The 23,089-nt window shown below is 45.8% G+C and overlaps 1 protein-coding gene across 1 annotated transcript in view; it reads right to left on the bottom strand.

Annotated features, from left to right (window-relative positions):
• Positions 1 to 23,089, bottom strand: part of DNAJC7 (DnaJ heat shock protein family (Hsp40) member C7) — a 468,661-nt gene that overhangs the window by 118,152 nt on the left and 327,420 nt on the right. Inside the window, exon 9 of the mRNA XM_078645431.1 lies at positions 13,049 to 13,140. Coding sequence (XP_078501557.1) covers positions 13,049 to 13,140 — 92 coding nt within the window. The remainder of the gene's footprint in view (positions 1 to 13,048; positions 13,141 to 23,089) is intronic.

Raw genomic sequence — 23,089 nt, 5'->3', positions numbered from 1 at the left:
TGGTCCATCACCACCCCCTTTTGTACCGTTAATAGATATCGAGCGGAGAAGATGCTGATGTTCGTTCTAAAGTTTAGGGCAACAGCATAGGAGGTGCAGCCAAGATTAATTGCGAAAGGAACAAAGCCTGCACTCTGTGTTATTCACCTTGTGAGCCTAAGCTGGGTTGAAGTCCGTAATGTGCCTCGTTTTTAGTCTCATGAGGAGGATTGTCCTGCAGGCTTTTGACGTCAGGGCATTGCTCAGAATCGCTCTGCCTGGCATGTAGGAGATGTTCAGCGGCTCAAGGATAGAGCTTGAGCGGAGGACTTTGATGTCTTGGGCAAAGGAAGTTTCCATGACCTGCTCGTTAATTGCTTTATTCCAGGCGGAGGATGGAATTACCGATAGTTGGAAGATTGCTGCCTCAATCCTCAGTGTTTTTTTGTGGTAAGGTCAAGACTGGCATGCCAAGCTGACCCTGTCTCCCCAAAGCCAGATCTCAGCTGATATCAGAGAGTCCACTGGCGCCCTCAGGGTCCGTTAGGTATAGCTTTATCAGATCCCCCTGGTATGTCAGTTCCGGCCTCCCAAGACCAAGCTCTAGTCTCAGCCTTGAACTCCTGGCTGAACGCAGGAGCAGCAGCAATGATTTATATGCTTTGGCTATATTTAGAAACTCATCCAGCGATCCGTTAAAAGCCTGGTGCCCTCATCACCAGCAGACTCGACTACGGGAACGCCCTCTACTCAGGAACAACAATCAAGCTCCTGAGACGACTACAACGAATCCAGAACGCCTCAGCACGACTGATCCTCAACGTCCCCCGACGCAGCCACATCACACCCCACCTGAGAGGCCTGTACTGGCCCCCCGTCAACAAGAGGATCACCTCCAAACTCCTCATCCACGCACACAAAGCACTACACAACACCGGACCTACATACCTCAACGACCGACTCCGCTTCCACACCCCCACCCTCCGCTCAGCCAACCTCGCCCTCGCCAGTTCCTCGTATCCGGAAAACCACCGTCGGTGGCAGATCCTTCTCCTACCTCGCCGCCAAGACCTGGAACGCTCTCCCTACCAGCCTACGACGGACTCAGGACCTGCTGGCCTTCTGAAGACTTCTCAAGACCTGGCTCTCCCCCCCACCCCCCCAGCGCCTTGAGACCCTCACGGGTATGTAGCGCGCTTTAGAAATGCAGTGATTGATTGATTGATTGATTGATAGTTAATGGCTGGTAGCAGTTTTGCTTTTACGACGGTCAGTATCGGGCCAGCTGTTGGGCTTTGCAGGAGCGGGCTCAGTTGTCTTAGCAGGTGGATAACGGTATTAGCCTTAGAAGTTCGATATATCCGAAGGATATTTACGTTGGTCCTTTCTGAGACCCCGACCCCAAGGTAATTGTAAGATGCAACTCTGCCATGTTGCAGATCACCTATGACACATTGGGCTTGTCTTTTGAATTGATGTCTCCCAAACACCATATTGCCTTCAGTAACTTGGAAGGGAATTCCCCAACTGTCTAATTTCCACCATAACCTTCCGCGATCCACTTTGTTGAATGATGTACTATAATCAAAGAAGCAGCAGAACAATGGGAGGCTCTTCTTCGCCGCTTGTGTTCATAAGTGAGATAGAACTATGAGGTTATCCCAAGGTTGATGACTGTGCCCTACATCCTGACTGATAGAAGGGAATGATGCCTGTTGTTCGGCCCACTCTGCCCCTCTCCGTGGTACATCACTTCTATGAGGCCTGTGTCGGGAGAGGTGTTAGAATATAATTGTATTAAGTAATTTGACCAATCATGCTCCTCCACACCATTTTCTCTTGGAATTCCTCAATTGCTCAACTGATTGATGTGCCTCCACAGTCTGAAGGTGTTTTCATCCTTCAGCAGGGAGACCAATTTGAGCCATTCCTCATCGGTTTGTTCCTTTTTGTATTCCCAGACTTTCTTTCTATAAGTTGACCTCAGAGCTGTGATGGAGAGGCCCTCAGTGGGCGTGTCACCTCTTTTCTTTTCATTCAAGGCATTACGCAGGGCTTGTTTGCATTCAAGTATGTCCTTCAAAGGGCGTTTGCACTCACAAATCAGCAAAGCGTGGACGTTGAGCATTCCCCAGCTTTAGTTGGAGATCCACTACACTGTTCTCCAAATCCATTATTGATGCTACCTGGCTTAGAGGGGTGCGTTTCTGCTTCAATTCCAACCATGCTCGCATCTTCTCTCTAATGTTTTCAGACCATTTTATCCTCCGAAGAACCTTGTAGTTTTCTTCCCCCCTGGTCACTCCTATTGGTTGAAAGGTGGTTGCTGTGGGAACCTCGAGCTGGATCACTGCTTTCAGGGGCTTGTGATCGCTTTCAGCCCAGTCCTCAACTTCAAAATCTGTCGACAGTTTGCGATTATTTCGCTGAGTAACATGTAGTCCATTATCGAGACAATCCGGAATGTTGGTTTTGGGTGCCCGGATCCAGAGTGTGCTCCCCTTAGTGTGCGAGTTGAGCAAAGCTTGTGATTTTTAAAAAGGTGATAAATGGGTTCTGCCCGGTCCCTACTCAGGGGAAAGATGGTCGTTTTGTCTAGGTCCCTCAGATTGAAGTCCCCCGCTATGATTATCTGATGAGATTTGTGTCTAAAGTTTGTGTCAGTGCGTCCACAGAGTATTTCATGTTGGTCTGTGCTGGGTTGATATAGCAATTTATTAGCCAAAAGCTGAGTGGTTGGGAATTAAGATTCAAGTCTCTGATCAATAGGACTTGGTTTTCTGGAGTTTTTGTTTGCATTTCTGTAGTCCCTAATCTGCAGGCATGCTTTATAAAGACGGAAAGTTTGCCCGATGGTCGGCCAAAGATGTTCCTTTTAGTCGCTGCAGCAGGATACTCATAATACCCTGCCAGGGTGGTACTAGATAGACCCCATGTCTCCTGGAAACATAGTATATCGCTCTTCTCTAGAAACTCTTTTGTGGTTTCTCCTTTTGCGATCTTTCTTATTCCTGCTATGTTCCAAGAGATTAGGGTCAGTTGCTTCCGGGGCGGGTTTGCATCCCTTATGCCCACTTGGCAGGGCCTACTGCCCTGTGTGTTAGGAGTAATGATTCTGCAATCTTGATACTCCTGTTCAAGCTGAGTCTAAGAGGCTGGAGTGTACGATCCGGTTGTTGTTGCGGCATGTGAACAAGATCTCAGTAGAGGCCTTGGGGCGGATCCGGATGCTGCTATGGGCTCCAAAGCTGTTGGTCCCACGCAGTACAGCTTGTTAGAGGCTCTTTTGCCTCAGACCCACCAGAGTTGAGTCGCCATAAGTATCCAAGCATATTATCATGAATCTGACCCATCTCAGGTCTATTGATTGAATGTGTTTCAGGGAGGCCAGATGTTTTAAATGACAAGGGATGTTGCTCCTATTCAAGAGGTCATGTTGTGCCGTGGTTTTATATCTTGAGGTGAGTAACACCTCATATACGTTTGTTGTTGGCTCCGCAGCTGGTGCTTCTCTTATTCCTGGAGCCTGGGCTTCCAGACTTGACACAGGGCTTATATTGGCTGGATGATTCGGAGCATTTCCTAGTTGGTTGGAAATTTGGCCCCTTGAGTGCTCAGATATTCTTCTTCATACTTTGCTGAGATTGCAATGGGACGACCATATCCAAAAGTGAGGTATTGGTCTTCACTGGGTGGTTTTGTCTGCCTTTACAGGACATGATCCCTCCGCTGTTTCATGTTCTGAGCTTGATCTGACAGGGGGCAGAGGGGCTTTTGTTTTGTGTGGCTAGAAGGAATTTCCTGTTCTTGATTATGCCCATGTGTCAGGTTTGACGTAGCAACTAGCTTCGCCCCCGTATGGCTAAGAATATTGCACTGAGTGGATTATTTTTGGAGTCCAATTATGAGGGGGGTTGATCTGTGATCATAGGCTGTAATAGTCTCCTTTTTATTTTGGACTTTCAAAGTTGCTTCCTTAATTACTTATTTGCTCTCCTTGATAGAGGAGCAACTGCCTTGACCGTATGGCTCGGGCACCTAAATCCTGGCTGATTTTTTTTTTTTTTTTAATAACTTTTATTAGGCGCACAGCTGCCCCAGCTAAGGGGCGTCCTGGCGCCTGGTCAAGAACCACAACACAACAGATCAATGCTGAGAAGAAAGGGAATCAGTCAGCGGAGGCAAACAGATGGGTTTTTATAGCGCGTCTAAAGAGAGTCAGGCTATTTAGGGCACGAATATGGACAGGGAGGGAGTTCCACAATCCAGCCGCCAAAACACAGAAAGAGCGACCTCCCATCCTACTCAGTCTGAACCTAGGCTTAATCGCCAGAAAAAGAGATTCCGACCTGAGAGACCGCGTGGGGACATAAAGGGAGACAAGGCCCACAAGGGCTGGAGGCGAAGAGAGTTTCAGGATTTTAAATGTCAGGCAGAGAGCCTTGAATTTGATTCTCTGTCTGACTGGCAGCCAGTGAAGGGAGGTCAAGACTGCAGAGACAGAACAGCGTCTCGGGAGGCCAACAATGGCCCGCGCAGCGGCATTCTGCACCCTCTGCAGCCTAGTAGCCTCAGCCTGGTTAACTCCAAGCAACAGTGCACTCCCGTAGTCCAGCCGAGAAAGAATAGAGGCACATTGCTTTCAATATTATTTGCCCTCTGTATGCCAGAGGTGGCCTCAAGCCCTTTTGGTGAACATCCAAACCTTTGTGCTGGATCATATTAATTTCTGGCCGTTGACTTTAGGCCTTGCTTGGATCAGGATGTTGGTTGCTTTGGGATGCCCGACTATCTGTGGTACTGGATGTCGGCATGTCGCTTCTTCCTCCAACTATCTCTACAATGCCCCCCAAGACCTCCGGAGAAAGAAGCACACTTATCCACAAGTGTAGTGCAAGAACATGTGCTGGGTTTGGCATCAAACTTCCTGGCAATCTTATTTTCCAAGTCCTCTACCCTGCTGCTCAGGTTGACTAGGCGGAGCTCTATCGACTGCAGGAGCTCTATTTGGACCTCCATCTTTGTCGATTGCCACAGCAGTGCTCTGCTTACCGAATTGTACAATACATTTGTGGGCATCGGTTGCGAGTCTTCATTGAGATCATTGAGATGGTCATTCGATTAATGCCAATCCATCTGGGTGTCCAGTGGGAGATCTGATAGCCCCTGCAGTTTTGGGGTTAGCTCCAAGGTTCTTTCAATCTTTTGCCCCAATTGTGGGAGAGAGGAGGTGTTTAGGCCAGCCATTTCAGGATCTGAGGTTGGGTCGCCTATAGGTGAGCGGGGTCTTGGAGCAGGTGATGGAGACTCAATTATCTGGCCGTCGTGGCCATGACTACCAGTCCAGTGGATTTGTGCCTGATTGTAGGGCGTATTCTGCTTTTGGCAATGCTGCCTCATTGTTCCAATTGATTGAGGGGGTCAGGCACAATTTCTTTCGAGCTAGAAGTGATATTGTCAATGTCCGCCCCAGGGATACCATGTGGAGTATTGACTTCCTGCTCTCTCCAGCTTGCTGAGCTTGACAGTGATCTCCTTTTGGGAATTTGTAAGCGCTGGGAGGACTTCTCCACCTGCACTGTGTTGCTAGTTGCCTGCGAGATGGACGTGTCTGATCTGGAGAAGGCTTAGTCTTGAGCGCAGTCCAATTGGTCACCCTGGGTGGTGATGGAATTGACTCCTAAAACAATTACATGATTGAACCCTTTTGTGGTATAGCCTGAAGAGTTTTATTTGAGCTCAGAGGTAGGGTGGTACTCCTTGTAAACCGGTTTGTGGGCAGTTGCGGACTGACCTTTTTAACTGGAGCCATGGTTAGGCGGCCAGTATCATCCTTTTAGGTACCATTTCTCTGAGGCAGCACAGTTTGGTAAGCTGGCACAGATGTGCTGCCGTGCCCTCAGCTAGGATTTCTTTGGCAATGTTGGGGTGGATGCACGACAAGGAGATGCAGCAGGTTTTGGACCTCGTAACACCTGGCACCCGGCGCCATGTGGTCCCCAACTCGTTTCTCGGTGTTTCCGAACTCCCTCTCAGGAAGACCGGTGGAAGACCGGTGAAAGACGGGCACAATGTGGTCTATAGACCAGCTCCGGCAGCAGCCCAATCTCACCTTGCGCGCCGTCCAAGGCCTGGCTGTGGGCGGGCCAACAAGCCTGCGAGCCCTACCAGGTAGACCAAGGCTGCTAATGGGGCACCTCCCCACCCCCTGACAACCTCCTCCTGCTGCCGCAAGTCTTTCTCTGAAACCAGGATCCAAGGTCTGTGAGGGGGTGAGATGTAGAGCAGTGTGGCCAGGGTGTAAAGCAGTGACCAAGCGGGAGCTCACCAGACCCCCTACAAGCTGCGCCCAAACCTAGCTTGGCAGCTTCCATAGGGTCCTGGGCTCACACTCAGTAGCAGACTACAAAAGCTGCTCCGCTTGGGTACTCTATCGTGCCCTTGCACACCTCCCTACCTTCAACAGTCTTCGATGCCCAGTTGCCACTCAGCTCCCTCGTAGGTAGTGTGTGGTGGTGAGAGTGCCGGAGTCCTCAGTAGTGTTTCACCTTGTGTGTATTTGATGTAATGTGTAAGTTGCAACAGTTTGTATGTCTATATGTGGTACCAAGCTACACTCCAGTTTCACCCTGATTGAGGCTCATGAATGGTCTTGGGTTGTTTGTGTTCTGGTTCAGGAAGAACCTGGCCTGGCATTTCAGGATGACTGTTCCTATTGGAGCAGGATCAACACTGATATGTATATGGCTGGGTCCAAACTAAGATGGCATGGTGGACAAAAGAACAATCGGTCGAAATGCCACCCCAAGCGATTGCCACTGGTTTGACTTATTTCAAGCATTCCTCACAACATCTTTTGTGTGTTTGTTTGTCTGATCCTCACACGGTCTTTCCCGGTGACGGAGTGAAGAACTGGGAATTAAGTGGAGAGAGTATATTAATTTGTTGCACTGGTGTAGAAGCACCAGACCGATGGCACGTTTGGCCAGGAGTACCTGCACCATCTCCTTGACCAGCCGAAGATGGCCTCAGCTGAGGAGGAACTATCAAGGTGAAATGTCTGGTGATGTGGTCTGGAACTCTGGACAGTAGGTGTGTTGTACTACAGAGCGCACGCATTTAATGTAGGCAATTTTCTCTCCAATGGGGGAGATGGGGTAGACCCAGTTTACCCCTGAAGAACAAGTTACATACCTTCGGTAATTTCTTTTCCGGTACAGACCAACTGCAAGTTCCTTACCTTAGAATATTCCCCATGTGTCAAATTGGATCCAGAAAATCTTGAGCAGCACCTCTGCGCACAAGTAGGTGGTGCTGATCGGCTCCGCTTTTGCGTCGTCCACATTGAATGTGATGTGTACAGTGCCTAAAAGGGCCCACCCCAGCGCGCTTACAGGATTTTCTTTAGGTGACTCTTTCCATAGTAAAAGCATTGAGCCATGTCTGAAGGCTAATTGACCAGTGTGCAGAAACTAAGGGCCCATAGGGACCTTTTCAGGTTGAAAGACCAGTTCACAGAAACAGGGAGGCTCAGAAAGAAGACTGCGGCTTGATAGAGAGATAAGGTATTACCAAAGGTAAGTAACTTGTTCATCTGATAGCTGCAAGTTCTTCACCTCAGAACAGATACCAATGCAATAACTCAATAAAGGTGGGTGTGCAAACTAGTTCAGACCAAAAAATCCTGGAGGTCCAAACGGGCAAAGTGCCCATCATGAATGACCTGACTGTCAAGGCAGCAGTGATTGGTAAGGATGCCCACGGTGCAGCCCGACAGATGTCCAGGACTGGGACTCTGTGAGCCAATGCTTTAGTCACAGCTTTGTCTCCGGTGGAATGAGCTCGCAAGCCTCCAGGAGGCTGTATATATATCATCCAATGCACTGCACATCTTAATGCAGATTACAATCCTTCTGCACTTCTTTCCCTTATTTCACTCCATTGAACACAAACAGCTGGTAGTCCACTCGGTGTTCTTTGATGTGAATAATGTAGATCAATGCTCTTTCTGGGCCAGGCAGTGGATTTTCTCCTCCTACTTGGTGGGGTGAGGTGGAGCAAAGAAAGCCGACAGCATGATGATTTGCCTGACATGGAAAGGTGTCAATTCCATCAGCAGAAAGGAGGCATAGGTGTGGAGAACCAGTTTGTCTGGTAAGAAGCTGGTGTATGGACGGAGGACAGAAAGGGCCTGCAGCTCACAAATTCTCCTGTCTGATGTGATTATGGTCCCATTGGGGCATAACAAAAGGTTTGGAGGGGGTGGGAATGTATGTTGAAGACCTTTCAGAAACATGTCACAACAGGTGACTTGAACAGACAGATCCAGCAGCCGCAAAAAAGATGATACAGGTTCATAAGGGGGCATCCCTAGGGCACACTGGAAGCATAATTGCTTAAAAAAGCTTAACAAAGTTTTTTTTTATTTTAAACAGCCAAAAAGGGTAGCTCTTCTGGATCTACACTGATGGTGCAGAACGAAAAGAACACATGTCAGCACTGGGGTGCTGCCGTATAGGCAAAATGAACGCAATAACCAGTGCAGATGACGCCTAAAAAGCGGACCTGATCGGTACCACCTACCGGCGCACAGAGGTACTTCTCAATATTTTCCAGATCCAGTCTGATGTGTGGGGAATATTCTAAGGTAAGGAAACTGCGGCTAGAAGTCTATATCAGATAAAGTTATTTGCATTCGGTAACACTATTTCAAATCACAGATTCCTAACTAATGAAATATTTTACAGATGTTAAGGGGGCACTGACAGGCGGTGTGTTTTGCACCAGTAGGTGAAGTTAGGCTCCGCCATTAAAGGCGGCTCTTGGATTGAGTGATGCCTGAGGCAGAGTAGGACTCAAAGTTAGATGCCTTTTTCAGGCTAGGCTATGGGCTCTATGCCAAATTCCCCAGGAGATGTGACCTGGTTCAGTCTGGGGATAAATGAATGTCAAGAGGCTGACCTTGATGCATCTCCAGCATGACTGGAGGCTTAAGATCTGGTCTTCGCTCTAGAGTGCTTTTCGACTAGCCTGCTCAATATTAGTGGCTTAAAAGCCCACCATCTTTAAACTCTCATTCTCCTGGGTAACAAGACCACCAGAGGGGTCTGCTTGTTCCTCCCTAGCACTGAATATATCTACGGTTTTAAAGTTGTCACAGGTCTTTGGAGAGAGAGAAAAGGCTTGGTGTTTCATTATATGCAACCAATGCCTCTCTCTTTGGTGCCAACAGATATTCTTAAACCAGAAAGGCCAGTAGGCATTGCAGGAATTCCTGCTGCATTTCAGGAAAGGTCTAGGCTACACATGCCAAGCTGGTGCGACCAGTGGTACTTGGTGTTGTGCCTAGGGCAGAAATGAAAAGGTGTCCCTTCTGCGAGAACCCTCTAAAGTCAATGGTGGTTAATTGGAGAGGGTATCTTGTCACGACGAGTTGAGAAATCATTGGGCACAGTACATCTAAAGATGCTTGGGCACCAACAAACAGTTGGTAGGCTAGACAATCACAGTTTTCAAAGTCGCTGAGTTTGAAGAATCGAAGACTGGTCCCAAAGAATCTGGTAAAGAATGCATCAGTCCCAGAGCTGGCTCTTGAATGTCCCAACCAGATGGCAGAAAAAAAACGATCAGAGGTGGAGTCATTGTCCCCATGCATTGTGGACTAAGGGAGGTAGCAAAAAGGCTTTGCGACTTGAAATGTATTTGAAGCTAAACTACACTAGATGGTAGGAATATGTAAAGCATGTGTGGCTATGAACATATTTCTTTGCCTACTGCTAGGGTTCTGCACTGGCTCTCCATGAAAGCTTGTGTCACTTAGGACTGCCAGTCTCTATTTTGGGTGATTTCACTGTCAGCACCTCACCATATTATTTAACAGCTAAGAACAACTTATGCATCCCCCTTCTCTGCCCCTTCACAACTTCACTTGTGATTCCAAATAAGCCCCAAAATGTAGGTTTGGCAAAGGTAAATGACTACTTGTAGTCCAAGTCGCAGTCAGCTGGAGTAACTTTCAAAATTCTATTCCGCTGTGTGCCGGTTTAATCATCCTGAAACATCTGCCTGCTCAAGATAATTTTGTTCTGTGTTCTGATTCAGTTAGGTCACTAGTGCACTATTCAATTCTGCTTAATGAGTTAGTCTATGTTGTCCTACAGAGGGACAGACTCACCACATTCCCAGATACTACAGCCTAAAAAAAGTCACTTAATGTTTTTTTTTAACTCAAATACATGCAGCCCGATCATGCTTCTTAGATTTCTTTTTTTATCGCACACATCAAGCTTTGAGGTCAACTGGCTGGTCATGGACACTGTCCGGATATGTAGGCCATAATCTGTTACTACTTTGACAAGCCTGGGGCATCTGTTACTTTACACTACTCCCAATTTCTTCTCAATTGCCTACTGCACCCATTTATCCCATGTGCAGACAAGCATGAAGTTATTTTACTGAAGGACTCCTTGTGATTAGCTATGTTGCATTTTGTATGGTTTGGTTCTTTAAAGAATCTGTATAAATATAAAAGCAACCTTACAGCTCAACACAAACAAACTAAACTATCCTTAAAGAAAGTCATGGTCATAAAGCTCTTTAAAACGCACCTATATATTTCATTAGCCTTCTCGATCATTGTCACCATCTACAAGCTTCTTCACAGGCAAACGATTTTAAAGTCTAACCACTTGCAGACTGCATGAAGAAAGACTGAAATAAGTTATACAACCTACTCACCCACAATTGGAAAGTTTCACAGATTTGGTTTCTAGCCAAAATGGTCGGCAAGGAGCCTAGTTTTATGATGACTGCAACACAGTGATACAAAGGGTATTCATCATTTTCACAGTACTGCCGCAACTGAAGACAGCTTTTAAGCAGCACTCTCAAACCAAATTTTACATTATAAATGGTCTTAAAAGAATCAGTGTACCAATGGCTCAGTGGACCAGTACAATCCCATCCTCAGAGGTTTGCATTCCACTGGGTCCACGAAGCCTTTATTCCTGATGGGAGTTCATTAAATGGAGTACCAATTAGTTGGATAACAAATATACACAAATGGTGCCAGGAAATCACCACAGGGTGAATGGGTGCTTTTCAAAAGAAACAGGCTATTAATATATAACCCATTTTGACTGTGCAGAGTAGAGCATGAATATTTGTGAGGACACTGATTAGAGCTGAACACTCTTACTGACACAGAGAAAAAGATTTGGTCACACCAAGGATCTCAAAAACAAGGTATGTTGCCACCACAAATGTATGTACTACACTCAGGTCCACTACAAGGACACATTTGTTGCACCCCTCTAGGTCACAATAGTTCCTGGACCTCACATTGTCATGAACAGGTTTAGGCATCCATAGACATTCTAGATTACTGTGACAGCAGGGACAAAAAAAATCATAATACCAGATTCACACACAGTTGGGCATTCAGGGCAAGTGAGCATACCTGTAAATCCTGCAGGGTGCATTCCTGTCCACACATTAGTCAAATCGAAGTGTTTCAACCAATACCCAAATAAATCAAGTGAATTTCACAAAATGTTTACACCTATTCCTGCCACCTTGTTTTATATAAGATCATCTTATTTAAAAACAGCCCAGCAATAGTCAATGGGTTCAGTGTGAGAGAAACATTTCCTGATTATGACAAATTTGCCACTCAAAAATCTGATTTCATATGCATATCAATATAAATTAAACATTTGACTCAATAGACATGAACATTTCCTAACATAATGTAACATACTGAAAACAGGTTCAAGAAAATCCATTAAAGAGACCAGGGTTACAAAACAGAGTTTTCGACTCAATATCTTTAGTTGCTAAAAATTACTGTAATTCAGCTAAAACACAATCTGTACTTTAGATGTACTTCAAACAAAATTGAGGGGTGAAATTATAAGGAAACTATGGATATCACAAGAAATAAATGCAAACGTGAATACTAGCCAGATAGAAAGGTCAGTATGTCATTTAAGGAAATGTACAAAAACTTGAAGGCAAACCTGTGCCACCTCCTGTGATTAACTAACAGGTGCAATATTTTTTTTTAATTTAATTATAAATATAATAAAAAAAATTTAATCAATTTAGCTACTATTGCAGCTTCACAAAGAATGTGCATGGATAAGCAATTATTAAAGGTGAGGTTGTAGGTTTCTGTGCAAAATTGTTCCAAACAAATCTTGCAATAACACTGCCAAATCACCAGAAAGACTGCATTGGCAACACAAAAAAAACCCATACAGAGTAAAAAATCATAATTTTGTTGTACGCTTGCTGCACAAAAAAAAACAAAAAAAAAAAAAACAGGAGTTTAAAGTATAGAGGCGAAAAAGAAGACAGAGGCGTGTAAATCAGAGTGAAATTTACGAGTGATGTTATTCAGCAGATATAGCCAAAATGATTAGCAGTTTCTTTTCTGTAGATTTTATCTTGTATATAGAAAACAGAATTTTAAACCATTATTTTAAAGAAAAAATGGGTACGACTATCAGGAAGCATTTCAGTATCTGTTTTACTTAAAAGATGTCACTGTATGTCTTAATGTAGCAATGTTTTTTTAATCAATGTTTTACCTAAAAGGAGCGGTTTGTCTTATCTAGAAATGTAAAGTGCCTAGCTATTATAATTGTATTCCTATAGAACAAGAGCTATTCCTAGTTATTGCACATGATATTTTTATATAAAGTTTGATACTGCTAAGAGACAGTAGGGGTTATATAAAAATTTCAAAATCCTTTTGCATTAATAATTTTTTAGCCCGTTATTGCACATAGCACTTTGATGTTGTAATACTGTGGATAACTTCTTCATTAAGAACATGTGTGTTTTTTTACCTTGGTTTAGCCATATTTAGATGCAGATATTCTGAGAGTCATTATAATTCTACGTCAATAATATTGATTTGTGATGCAATGTCGTTTTTAATGATTATAATCTAATTACACTTTATGAATGTGATATAATGCTTTTATGTTTTATTTTAGCAATAAAGCGGATAAAGTTTGAACTGATACACAGCTTTTCCATAGACAACAAAAATTAAGCCACATACCTTTGTGCCCTCCTTAAGTATGGTTTCAGGTAAGTATCGTCCAGTTTGATGGCATTAGTGCAGTCTTCAATTGCTTCATGTGGTTTTGCAAGCTGCAAAATTATAAAGAGATGTGAATCTGCTTTTGGTCTTGTTTGCATACCCACAAGAGGACAAACCAATTTTCAAGGCAGGTAGTGATAGAGGGGAGTTAGATGTATTTAGGCTTCATACACAAGGGCAAATACCACACATTTACTCCACTTACTAAAATGGAAACGCACGGTGGTTTGGGTAAAAAGATCAACATTTGTACAGCAAAATGTGCACAAATCCACATTTTCACAAAACACTGCAGTGCCAGAAAAGAAGCTCAAGTTGGTCAGGCAGCTCTAAAGGCAAACTTTGTATAGTTTCGCATTGGAGGATAAGCGGTACTGGTTTAACATCTATGCACAGCATACATTCTGCAATCTGAAAAAGTTAAATGAATTACAGGGGGAGAACCAGATAAAGCCTATAACTAACATACCCCTTCTGGCCGAGGTTATTGCAATCAGGAATACAGTACTGAAGAAAAACTTTACAAGGATGAAAAGGCTCAAAAGGATGATTCATTAGAAAAGTAATAACTAAATTTGGATCACATTCCAAGAGAAACTCTAACCACAGATTCCTTACCTTGGAATATTCACCAGGCATCAGCCGGGATCTGGAAAATCTTGAGCAGTACCGCTGCACACCGGTAGGTAGCACCAATGGCTCTACAGCAGTGTCATCGGTGCCGGAAGAGGTGTACACAGTGCCTATATAGGCGGCACGTGGACACCAGTTTCTATTGTGAAACCATCTGCGCCCTCAGATGAAAAGACATGTCCGATTAGTTGTGACCAGTGTTCTGAAGCCAAGGAGGAAGGAGTGCAGTTCGCAGAGCGGGTAGGAAGGGAGGGGTGGTAAGGAATCTGGGGTTCGATCTCTAGCAGGAAAGGTGTTAAGGTGTTACTTAATGTAAATAACCCCGGGAAGGGGGGGCAGGGGTGGGAGGGAGGCATGAACGGACAAACCAGAAAGTAATGCAGAACACTGGGCAAAATGACTATCTCAACGGACCGGATTGTCCAGAGTAGTGCTTCTTGAACGCATTCAGCTGCACCCATGTAGCTGCATGGCAGACCATGCACCCTGCATGCTAACACATTAGTTGCAGCCTTGGCTCTGGTGGGGTGAGCCCACAAGCCTTCTGGAGGCGGTTTCTTTGCCACTGCGTAGCAGGTTTGAATGCAGAGTACAATCCATCAAGAGATGGTCCTCTTTTGCACAGCCTTCACTTTCTTTGCTCCCGTAAATCCAATGAAAAGCTGATCATCCAGTCGTGTTTCTTGATACGTTGGAAGGATGATCGTGTGACAGACATGAAAGGGGGGGGGGGTCACTACTTGAGGTTGGTGGGAGGTGGAGAAGTGTGGCTCAGGGGTTAGAGGCAGCGGACCCGGAAGCTGAGATCGGTCCTGGACCAGGGTTCAATTCCCGCCTCGGCGGGTCTTGGGCTAAAAATTCCACAGACTCGATAATTCTCGCCCCGGTGCCTCCTCGACTCACGGGTTCACACTCTGCGACTCTGGGCAATAGCTTGCTTAATCTCCACAACGGCCCCTCGCGGCGGGATGCCTGACTTTCACCTTGTGGATACCCTGCTATCTCACAGGGGAATACCAGGAAGGGTTCCCTAAGCAAGCGCCGGGAAACCCACTGCGGGTAGCTGTGCGCTATATAAGCTCAACTACATTTACATTTGAAAGAAGGCATGTGTTCTGAGAACCAATCTGTCCTGGTAGGTAGAAGGTAGTATATGATGGGGCATAAAGAACGCTCACTCTCTGGGCAAATATAAGGGCCACCAGGAAGACCATCTTAAGAGTCAAAAGACAGAGGCCAATCATCAGATAGGTCAAAACCAACTAAGTTCCACTGGGGCATAAAGAAAGGGGAAAGCGAAAACATCTGCTGCAAACCTTTTAAGAAACAAGTCAGAATGGAGGACTTAAATAGAGAAGGCGGATCCGGCAAACGCAGAAAAGCTAGACAGCTGACAAATCTCTCTTAACAGAGCCCAGTGCTAGGCCTTGTCGGGCCAATGACAAAATAAACCACAAAACCCAGCATGAAGTGGGTCAATGTGCTTCTCTGAACACCAAGCCACAAACTTGTTCCAACAACAAGAGTATACAGATTTTGTTGAGGAATGCCTGGCTGCAAGAATAACACCCATTACCTCAGGAGGAAGATGAAAACACGTAGCTACTGCCCCCGCTCAGTCTACACAAATGAAGATGCAGCATGCACAGGTTGGGATGCAAGACCCCCGGACCTGCTCCCTGACAGATGACAGATGCTCATGTCAAGGAATTTCACATACCATACGCTCCGTGCACAAACTCGAACGACCAGGAAGACTTGGGCCCGGTCGGTCCTTATCTTTTAGAGGACTCCCCTGGGAGTGGTATTGAGGAAAAGGTATACAGGAGTCCCGAATTACACTCCAAGTAGAACACATCTCCAAACAAGAGCTGCTGTGGAAACTCCAACCACCACAAGTGCACACAATGTGCGTTTTCAGCGGTTGCAAATAGATCAAGCCAAGATTCTCCCCCACTGATGGAAAATACCTTGCACCACCTATGGGTGCAGATGCCATTTGTGATACACAAGGCATCGACAGCTGGGTTCGTCTGCCCTGGCCTTCAGAGATCCCACCAGGTGTTGTACGGCCAGGAAGATGTCCTGACATCCCACCCACTTCCAGAGGTGCAGGGCCATCTGTCACAGAGTCCACAACCGCACCATACCCTGCTTGCTGCAGTATCACATGGAGGTGGGTTGGTCTGTGAACACCTGAACCAACCTTCCTTTGAAGGATGGCAAGAAGATTTACAGTGCCAAGTGGGTGGCCTACAACTCCAACAAGTTGATGTAGAGCCAGGCCTCTGCTAGAGTCCTCTGTTCTCCACCTCTCCCAGGTGGGCACCCCATTCTACAAGTGAGGCATCAGTTACCATGGTCAGCTCCGGCAGGGGAAGAACGAGGGGTCTGCCACTGATCAGACTGCGGTTCAGTAATCACCACTGCAGATCTTACGCATTCTCCTCTGAAATCTGGACACAACTGGAGAGAATCTCCGAGGGCTGTGCCCACTGGGACTTCAGATCCCATTGCAGAGGCCGCCTGAGCCACTTGGCGTGCTTCAGCAACAGTATGCAAAAGGCCATCAGACTCAGCAGTCTCAGAGTCAGTATTACTGAGAAGTTGGACAAAAGATTTTTTTTAAATCAGGATCACAGCCTGAATGTCCTGGACTCTCTACAAGGAGGGCAGGCGTAAAACTTCACCATGTTCAGGATGGCCCCAATGAAAGGGAGCATTTGGGAAACTGGAAATGCTCTAAGCCATCTGTGAACTGCAGGTAATATTTATGGGCTTGAAGGACAGGGATGTGCAAGTAAGCGTCTTGCTGGTCCAATGCTACTAACCAGTCTCAAGGTCTAGGGTGGGGTTGTGATAAGCGGAAGGAGGCAAGACCCACTTGTCTATGGTGACATTTTGCCACTCTGTTGAGAAGTGCCAGGTCCGGCCTCTTATCGGATGTTGGTGTATCGAAGATGGCATAATTAAGAGGGTTGGTTGTGGCGACCGGAAAGGGGGTGAGGGGATGAAAGTACAACTATGACACACTGCGTCCTTGCATACCATGAGGTCTGTGGGAACCTCTGCCACAGCCAGGCAAGGGATGGGAATCTTGGTGGCCTTGTGGGTATGGCGAATATTGGCGGATCTGAAGTCCTGGACCGTAGCAATGGAAGCGAGGTGTGACCCTGCTATCCTTAAAGCGCTCCAGTGATGCATCCGCCTTATTGATAAACAGGCGAGAGCCCTTGAAAGGGATGTCCATGAGGCTTGTTTGGACTTCCCCCAAAAAGCCAGTGGACAGCAAACAAGCATGGTGCCTAAACGCGACTGTGGAACTCATCACTTACAAGGAGACCATGGTGTCAAAGCTACACCAGGTGGTCAATTTTGCATCATACCAGCTGTCAAGCATATCTTGTGTAAGAGTTGCCACAAGCCATCTACGGGACCATGAGAAGCACCTGTACCACCAAGTCACACAAGGCATGGGAAGATTATCCCAAAAGTCAAGCGGTATTGACCAATCACAAAGCCAGGCTTGTGGTGCAGAAGTTTTTCCCAAAGTACTCCAACCGTTTGAATTCCCTATTGGAAGTTGTAGCCAGGAAGGCGTTTGGGTTGACTCTGGCCATCAAAGCTTCTACCACCAAACTCTAGGGGGTGGGGTGTTGCAAGAGGAATATGGGACCCCTGGTGCAGGGCAGTGACTGAATGCAACCTGACAGTTGACCGGGACCCAGGAGGACTTGGACCAAGTTGCCAGGAAGACGTTGGTGAAGGCTTTGTTATAAGGAAGCCTGTACTCGAATGTCCAGACTGAGCACTTCGATTATGACTTTTGTCTTATCCTCCACTAATGAGACCTTGAGATAAAGAACCTCAGCTGCCCTCTCTCATGACCATTGCGAATGTCGCACTCTCTTCAGTAGCTGCGCCAGGTGGGGAGACTAAACCAAAGTCTTGTGAGGTATCTAGCCGGCTGGCACTACCCAGCTTCGTGTACCAGTTCTCCTCTGGGAAGGATTGGGTGATGTTGCCAGTGGAGTCCTCCTCATACTCTCCAAAAAGAGAGGCAATATATCTGAGCCTGAAGTCAGTCTTGTCCCGAACTGTGCCGGCTTCAACTTCAAATGAAGTCAGCACAGTACGGTCTCTGAGTCAGAAAAGACAATAGGTTCACCCTCTTTGTGGATGACAGCAACAGCGCTGAGGGGCCAAGACCCTCTGACGGTGAAGGACTGAAATGGGACTCAGGACCGGAGTTTGTCCAGATGATAGAACCAGCGCCAGGGTAGGACCTCCTGACAGTAACCCAGAAGTGACACTTCCTAGCTCCCTGGGGCTCGAAGATGCTCCAGAGACAGTTGGTTGCCCAAAGATACAGGTCGTGGCCTTCTAGCACTCCTGAAGTTAGGCAGGAATTGCTCAGTCTCTGGTAAACTCTGGGAGAAGCAAAGGAGTTGGGCCAGTTCAAAGGGAGGTGTGCAACAACAGCATCTAGATGCATGGGGGCATCCATGCGCTCCTTCCAGGTAGTTGAAAGTGCACAGTTAAGTTGAGCAGGCTTCAAAAAAGTATTTTCGCACTGAAAAACATGCAGTAAGGACTTGGAGTTGGGCCCAACCCAAAGAACCAAAAGCAAACGATCTGCCAATGACATTCACTGCATGGTAAAACTCGCAAGTTTGAGGGGACATGTCACTAGCACACCGGAATTTTTTTTTGTTGAAAAAATGTCTCAACAAAAGTCAAGAAAAAGATGGTCAAAACGCAATGGAGGTAGCTCTCCGGAAACGCAACAGTTGATGTCAGCCTATATGAACTTATATAGGTACTGCACACATCACATCCTGCGAAGACGTTAACAGGGAGCTGTCACACCATCCTCCCCTGACAAGCAGAGGTACTGCTAAAGATTTTCCGCATCCAGTCTGATGTCTGGGATATATTGTGAGGTAAGTAAACTGCAGTTATAAGCCTATCGACATATTAACCAATTTACATGTTAATGGATCTAGCACTTTCTCAAACCATTTTGAAAGGAGACACTGAGGACTAAAATATGCAGCCCTGGTTGAAGGCCTTTGAGCAGTTAATATCTGGTCCTCCTCAGACAGAAAATCTAGAACGCGAAACTATCAAATTCCACGCAAAGACGGTTACTGAATGTTTGGATGAAGGATTTCATCTCAGGTGTGACAAAAGATCTTCTTGAATTGGAAAAGGCTGTAAATATGAGCAACTGAGCTCCCGATATCACAGACACCTTATCTAATCTAGAGCTATCAATATCGCATGAACCTTGTGATGACCGATCTCCCCCAACAAAAGAATTGGCAGAAATGTATAACCACAATGAAATCCCAAGGTGTCCTCCTAAGAATCCATGCCCTATGAGAACTCTGTCCAACAAAGAATCATCGGACACTTGCTCTTTTTCTGATTCATAAACAAATTCATCTGAGGCAATCCCCACAGAGAGGTCTGTAAAACAAATGCATGAACCTCTGACTCATGACATCGGTTTACTCAAAAGATCAGCTTTAATGTTCTGGGTACTGGGAAGAATATCTTCTGAAAGACCAATTCCACAAATCAAGAGAAATTATAAATTGCATTAATAACATCCTGCTGAAAATGTGCGGGGACATGTGCACAAATTTATGTCCTCAACATATGTGACAAAATTGTATGTAAATAAATACATTTGGTGAAATTGCAGTTTAATATTATTTTTCTCTCATTTTAGCTCTGCTACAACACAATTATATATAAATTGTTACTGGGACCCCTCTTTCCCGTACCATATTTCGCCCAGGTCCCAGTGACTTACATGGGTATACCCTCTTACTGTAACGCTGCTACAACACAAAGCATAACTGAACCACCATTTTTCCTTGCTGCTCCAGTGGACCCTCCTATCAAATGATTCAAGTAGAAAAGGTATCTAGGCATTATGAGCGTGTTTATGGAAAAGAATTACGCGCAGATACTAAAACATGTTTGATGTACTGTTTGGGGCAAAGGGCAAGAGATATTAGAGAATTTACAGGAGGTAAAGAAGAGGGCAATCAAATTTAACATTTGCATAAGAATTTAGATCTCTATTTTTGGTTCATGTCAGTACAATCTTGGAGAGGTACAATTTTAGGAGGAGAGTCCAACAAGATAGTGATGTGAATCAGCTTTTGATAGTTTGCATAACCACATCAAGATAAGGTCATTTTTAAGGTAGGTATTGATAGATACATTCAGGCTTGTTGTGCAAGGGCAAATGCCACACAAACTTCACTTGACAAATGGAGAATGCATAAGTTAAGAAACATGCTGCCTCCTGCAACTTTAGCAGTCCTCTAGATTAATGTATGTTACACTGTTGCCTGAAGAAAGATTTGGCTCCAAGAGGACCCTCCTTCACCATTAGCACTGGAAATAGCCAAGAAGATAGGATACTCATTGCCCTGTATTGAGCAACTTAAAGAGAAATCCCACACATTAGTGAACCTTCATCAGTTGGGGGACAAGAAGAAAGAGTAATCCAAAATGGCAGCAAAACTGAAAGGAGCATGTTTCAACTGTACTGCAGTTGGTCACTACGCCAAGTCCAGAGATTGTCTTACTAGGAGGGCTTTTTGTCAACTGTGTAAAAAGAAGGGTACTATTCAAAATGTTGCAAATCCACAGTGAACAAGAGTAAGATCTTTGAAATCTCTGAAGAACCAGAGGTTGAAGTATTGCAAATTGTTGGACACTCAAGTCCAACCCAACCAAAGGATGTAGTTATCAACAAATTTGCGGTTGACGTTCTTTTTTATTCTATTGCCTGGTTATCTTTGATTCAACACGATTGTAAAACTAAATTTCAGGGTTCTGTTCTTTTACAGGATCCAGATATCAATATATGAAGGAAAATCTGTTGATTTGTTTCCAAGATAACCGTGTATAAGGGAAGGGCACCCAAGTGAAACATGTATGCAACAAACAAAGAGGAAAGTGTTTTAAGATGGTCACAGCAAGCAGAAAGGGGCATTATCTTGTCCAATACAATAAAGCCTGTTCAGAGTGAACAATGGTGTCGTAGAGGAGGTGGCTCAGATTAGAGAAGATAGTATATTTAAAATTGAATTCCAAGAAGTGTTTAGTGGTCATGTAGGTTAATTATGAGATTTCATGCACAAAATATGTCTACAACAGAAATATGTTCGGGTTGTGATAAAGTTAGAAGCATGCCAGGTAGCGTGGAGGTGATGTGAATAATTAATTGGGGAAGCCCTGTGGGGCAGGAGCCAAAAAAAGTGGAGAGCTCCAACTGGATGGCACGAATAGCGGTGGGCAGACACGGCCTCAAGGCACCTGCGTTTGTGCAGATCCAAGAGCCTTAAACAATTGTGTGATGGCTGATCTTATCCAGAATGCTTTTTCGACTACCGTCAGCCTCCCCGGTTTTCCAACGGATCACGAACAAGATGTTGGGAGGCATTCCAGGGCTTAGGCATGATCAGGTCGATGTGCTAATTTATGGCAGCACCCTGAGTATGACCAGAGAGAGAGAGAGAGGTCTCTGTTGAAAGAGCTGCATTCAGTGGGTGACAGAGGCAATAAATGCACATTTTGTGAGACCAAAATGCAATACTTTTGTTTCCTCCACTAGCTTAAAGGTAAAACCAAAATTGGTGGATTCTGTAAGCAGAATGTCATCTGCCAGCAAGGAAGATGTTGCAGCCTTCAATCAGGGGAATTGTAGGCGCACTACTCACCCGTGAGGACCTCAAGGCGCTTGGGGGGGGGGGGGGGGGGGGGGGGGACAATTCCATTCAGTCTAACAGCCAGGTCTTGAGTGCCTTCCTGGAGGTGTTCAGGGAGGGGGTGCGTCTGATGTCAATCGGGAGCTTGTTCCAGGCCTTGGCCACGATGTAGGAGAAGGCCCTTCTCCCTGTCCTGGCTCTTCGGATGGTTGGGGTTTCAGCAAGGGTGAGTTTGGTGTATCGGAGGTTTCTTTTGGGTACATGGTAGGTGATTCTCTCGTTGAGGTATTGGGGTCCGGTATTGTGGAGGCATTTGTAGGCGTGGGTGAGTATCTTGAATGTGACTCTTCTCGCCAGGGAGCCAGTGGAGGTTCCGCAGGTGATGGCTGATGTGTTCGTGTCGAGGGATGCCGAAGATGAGTTGGCTGCAGTGTTCTGTATCGTCTATAGTATGATGCAGAGGTTTCTGGCGTGAGAGCGGTGGGCCACCAGATGTTGTTCCATGCTTACGGGGTGGTTCCGAGGACGAGGACTTCTGTCTTCTCCGTGTTAAGCTTCAGGCAGCTGTTGCTCATCCAGGATGCAACATCCTGCATTCCTTCCTGGAAGCTGAGTCTGGTGGTGGTGGTGGGGTCCTTGGTGAGGGAGAGAATGAGCTGGGTGTCGTCGGCGTAGGATACTATGCGTAGGCCGTGCTGTCGGACGATGGAGGAGAGGGGGGCCATGTAGATGTTGAAGAGGGTTGGGCTGAGCAATGATTTCTGGGGTTCTCCGCAGTTGATTTACATGGGTTCGGAGAGGAAGGGTAGCAGTCTGAGTCTTTGGCTTCTGCCGGTGTAGAACGATTGGATCCAGTTAAGGGTGGTTCCTTGTAAACAGGCGTTATGTAGTCTGGCGGTCAGAGAACTCGATGAAGGCTGTTAAGTACTATCACATTCTCGCATGTTGGATATTGAAGCTCTGGCAGCCAGAGGCTAACCCGAGACCCAAAGCTCCCTCCAAAAACTACCCGGTCTTCAACAACATTTCACGCAGCCTGTGGGGAGACTAGCCCTACATAGGATTCTTGCAGTCAGACTACATCCTCTCCCCTTAAAAGAACTGTATCTAACTGTGAAAGTAAGGCGGTCATCACGCAGTGTCGTCTCTGCAATTATAAACGAGAGTCTCTGGCTCACATTCTACTTTGCTGCCCTGCCTTGCGGCTAGCTCACCGAATCCATCTTAAGCCCATTCTCTTCCAACTGGGAAGGCGCACAGCAAACAATGCAGTCCAACAGCTTTATATGTTGGACACTGTAAAGCATACGGCCAATTTTGCCAAACTTATTCATTTTACTCTAACAGCATTGATGGATAAGTCCCTACAGGCCGACTGTGGCAAACACCCGGGTGGTTCTTAAAGCTTGGGGGGAGCCTTCTCAGTTTGGCCACCACCGAAGTTCTGATTCATCATGCCTAAAAGACTGGTATTACTCTCATTGTTTTAACTAAAGATAGCAAAGGAGATTTTACGAATATGTTGTGTGTATATATATTTATTCATTTATCTAATGGTTTTTTACTAACCACACAAATAAAGAATTCATTCATGCATTCTTCTATCTCCTGCAGGACCCACTGGCCTGCAATA

Source organism: Lissotriton helveticus, chromosome 5_1, assembly GCF_964261635.1.
Source record: "Lissotriton helveticus chromosome 5_1, aLisHel1.1, whole genome shotgun sequence".
Taxonomy (NCBI): Eukaryota; Metazoa; Chordata; class Amphibia; order Caudata; family Salamandridae; genus Lissotriton; species Lissotriton helveticus.
This window is presented reverse-complemented; position numbering and strand designations above follow the sequence as displayed.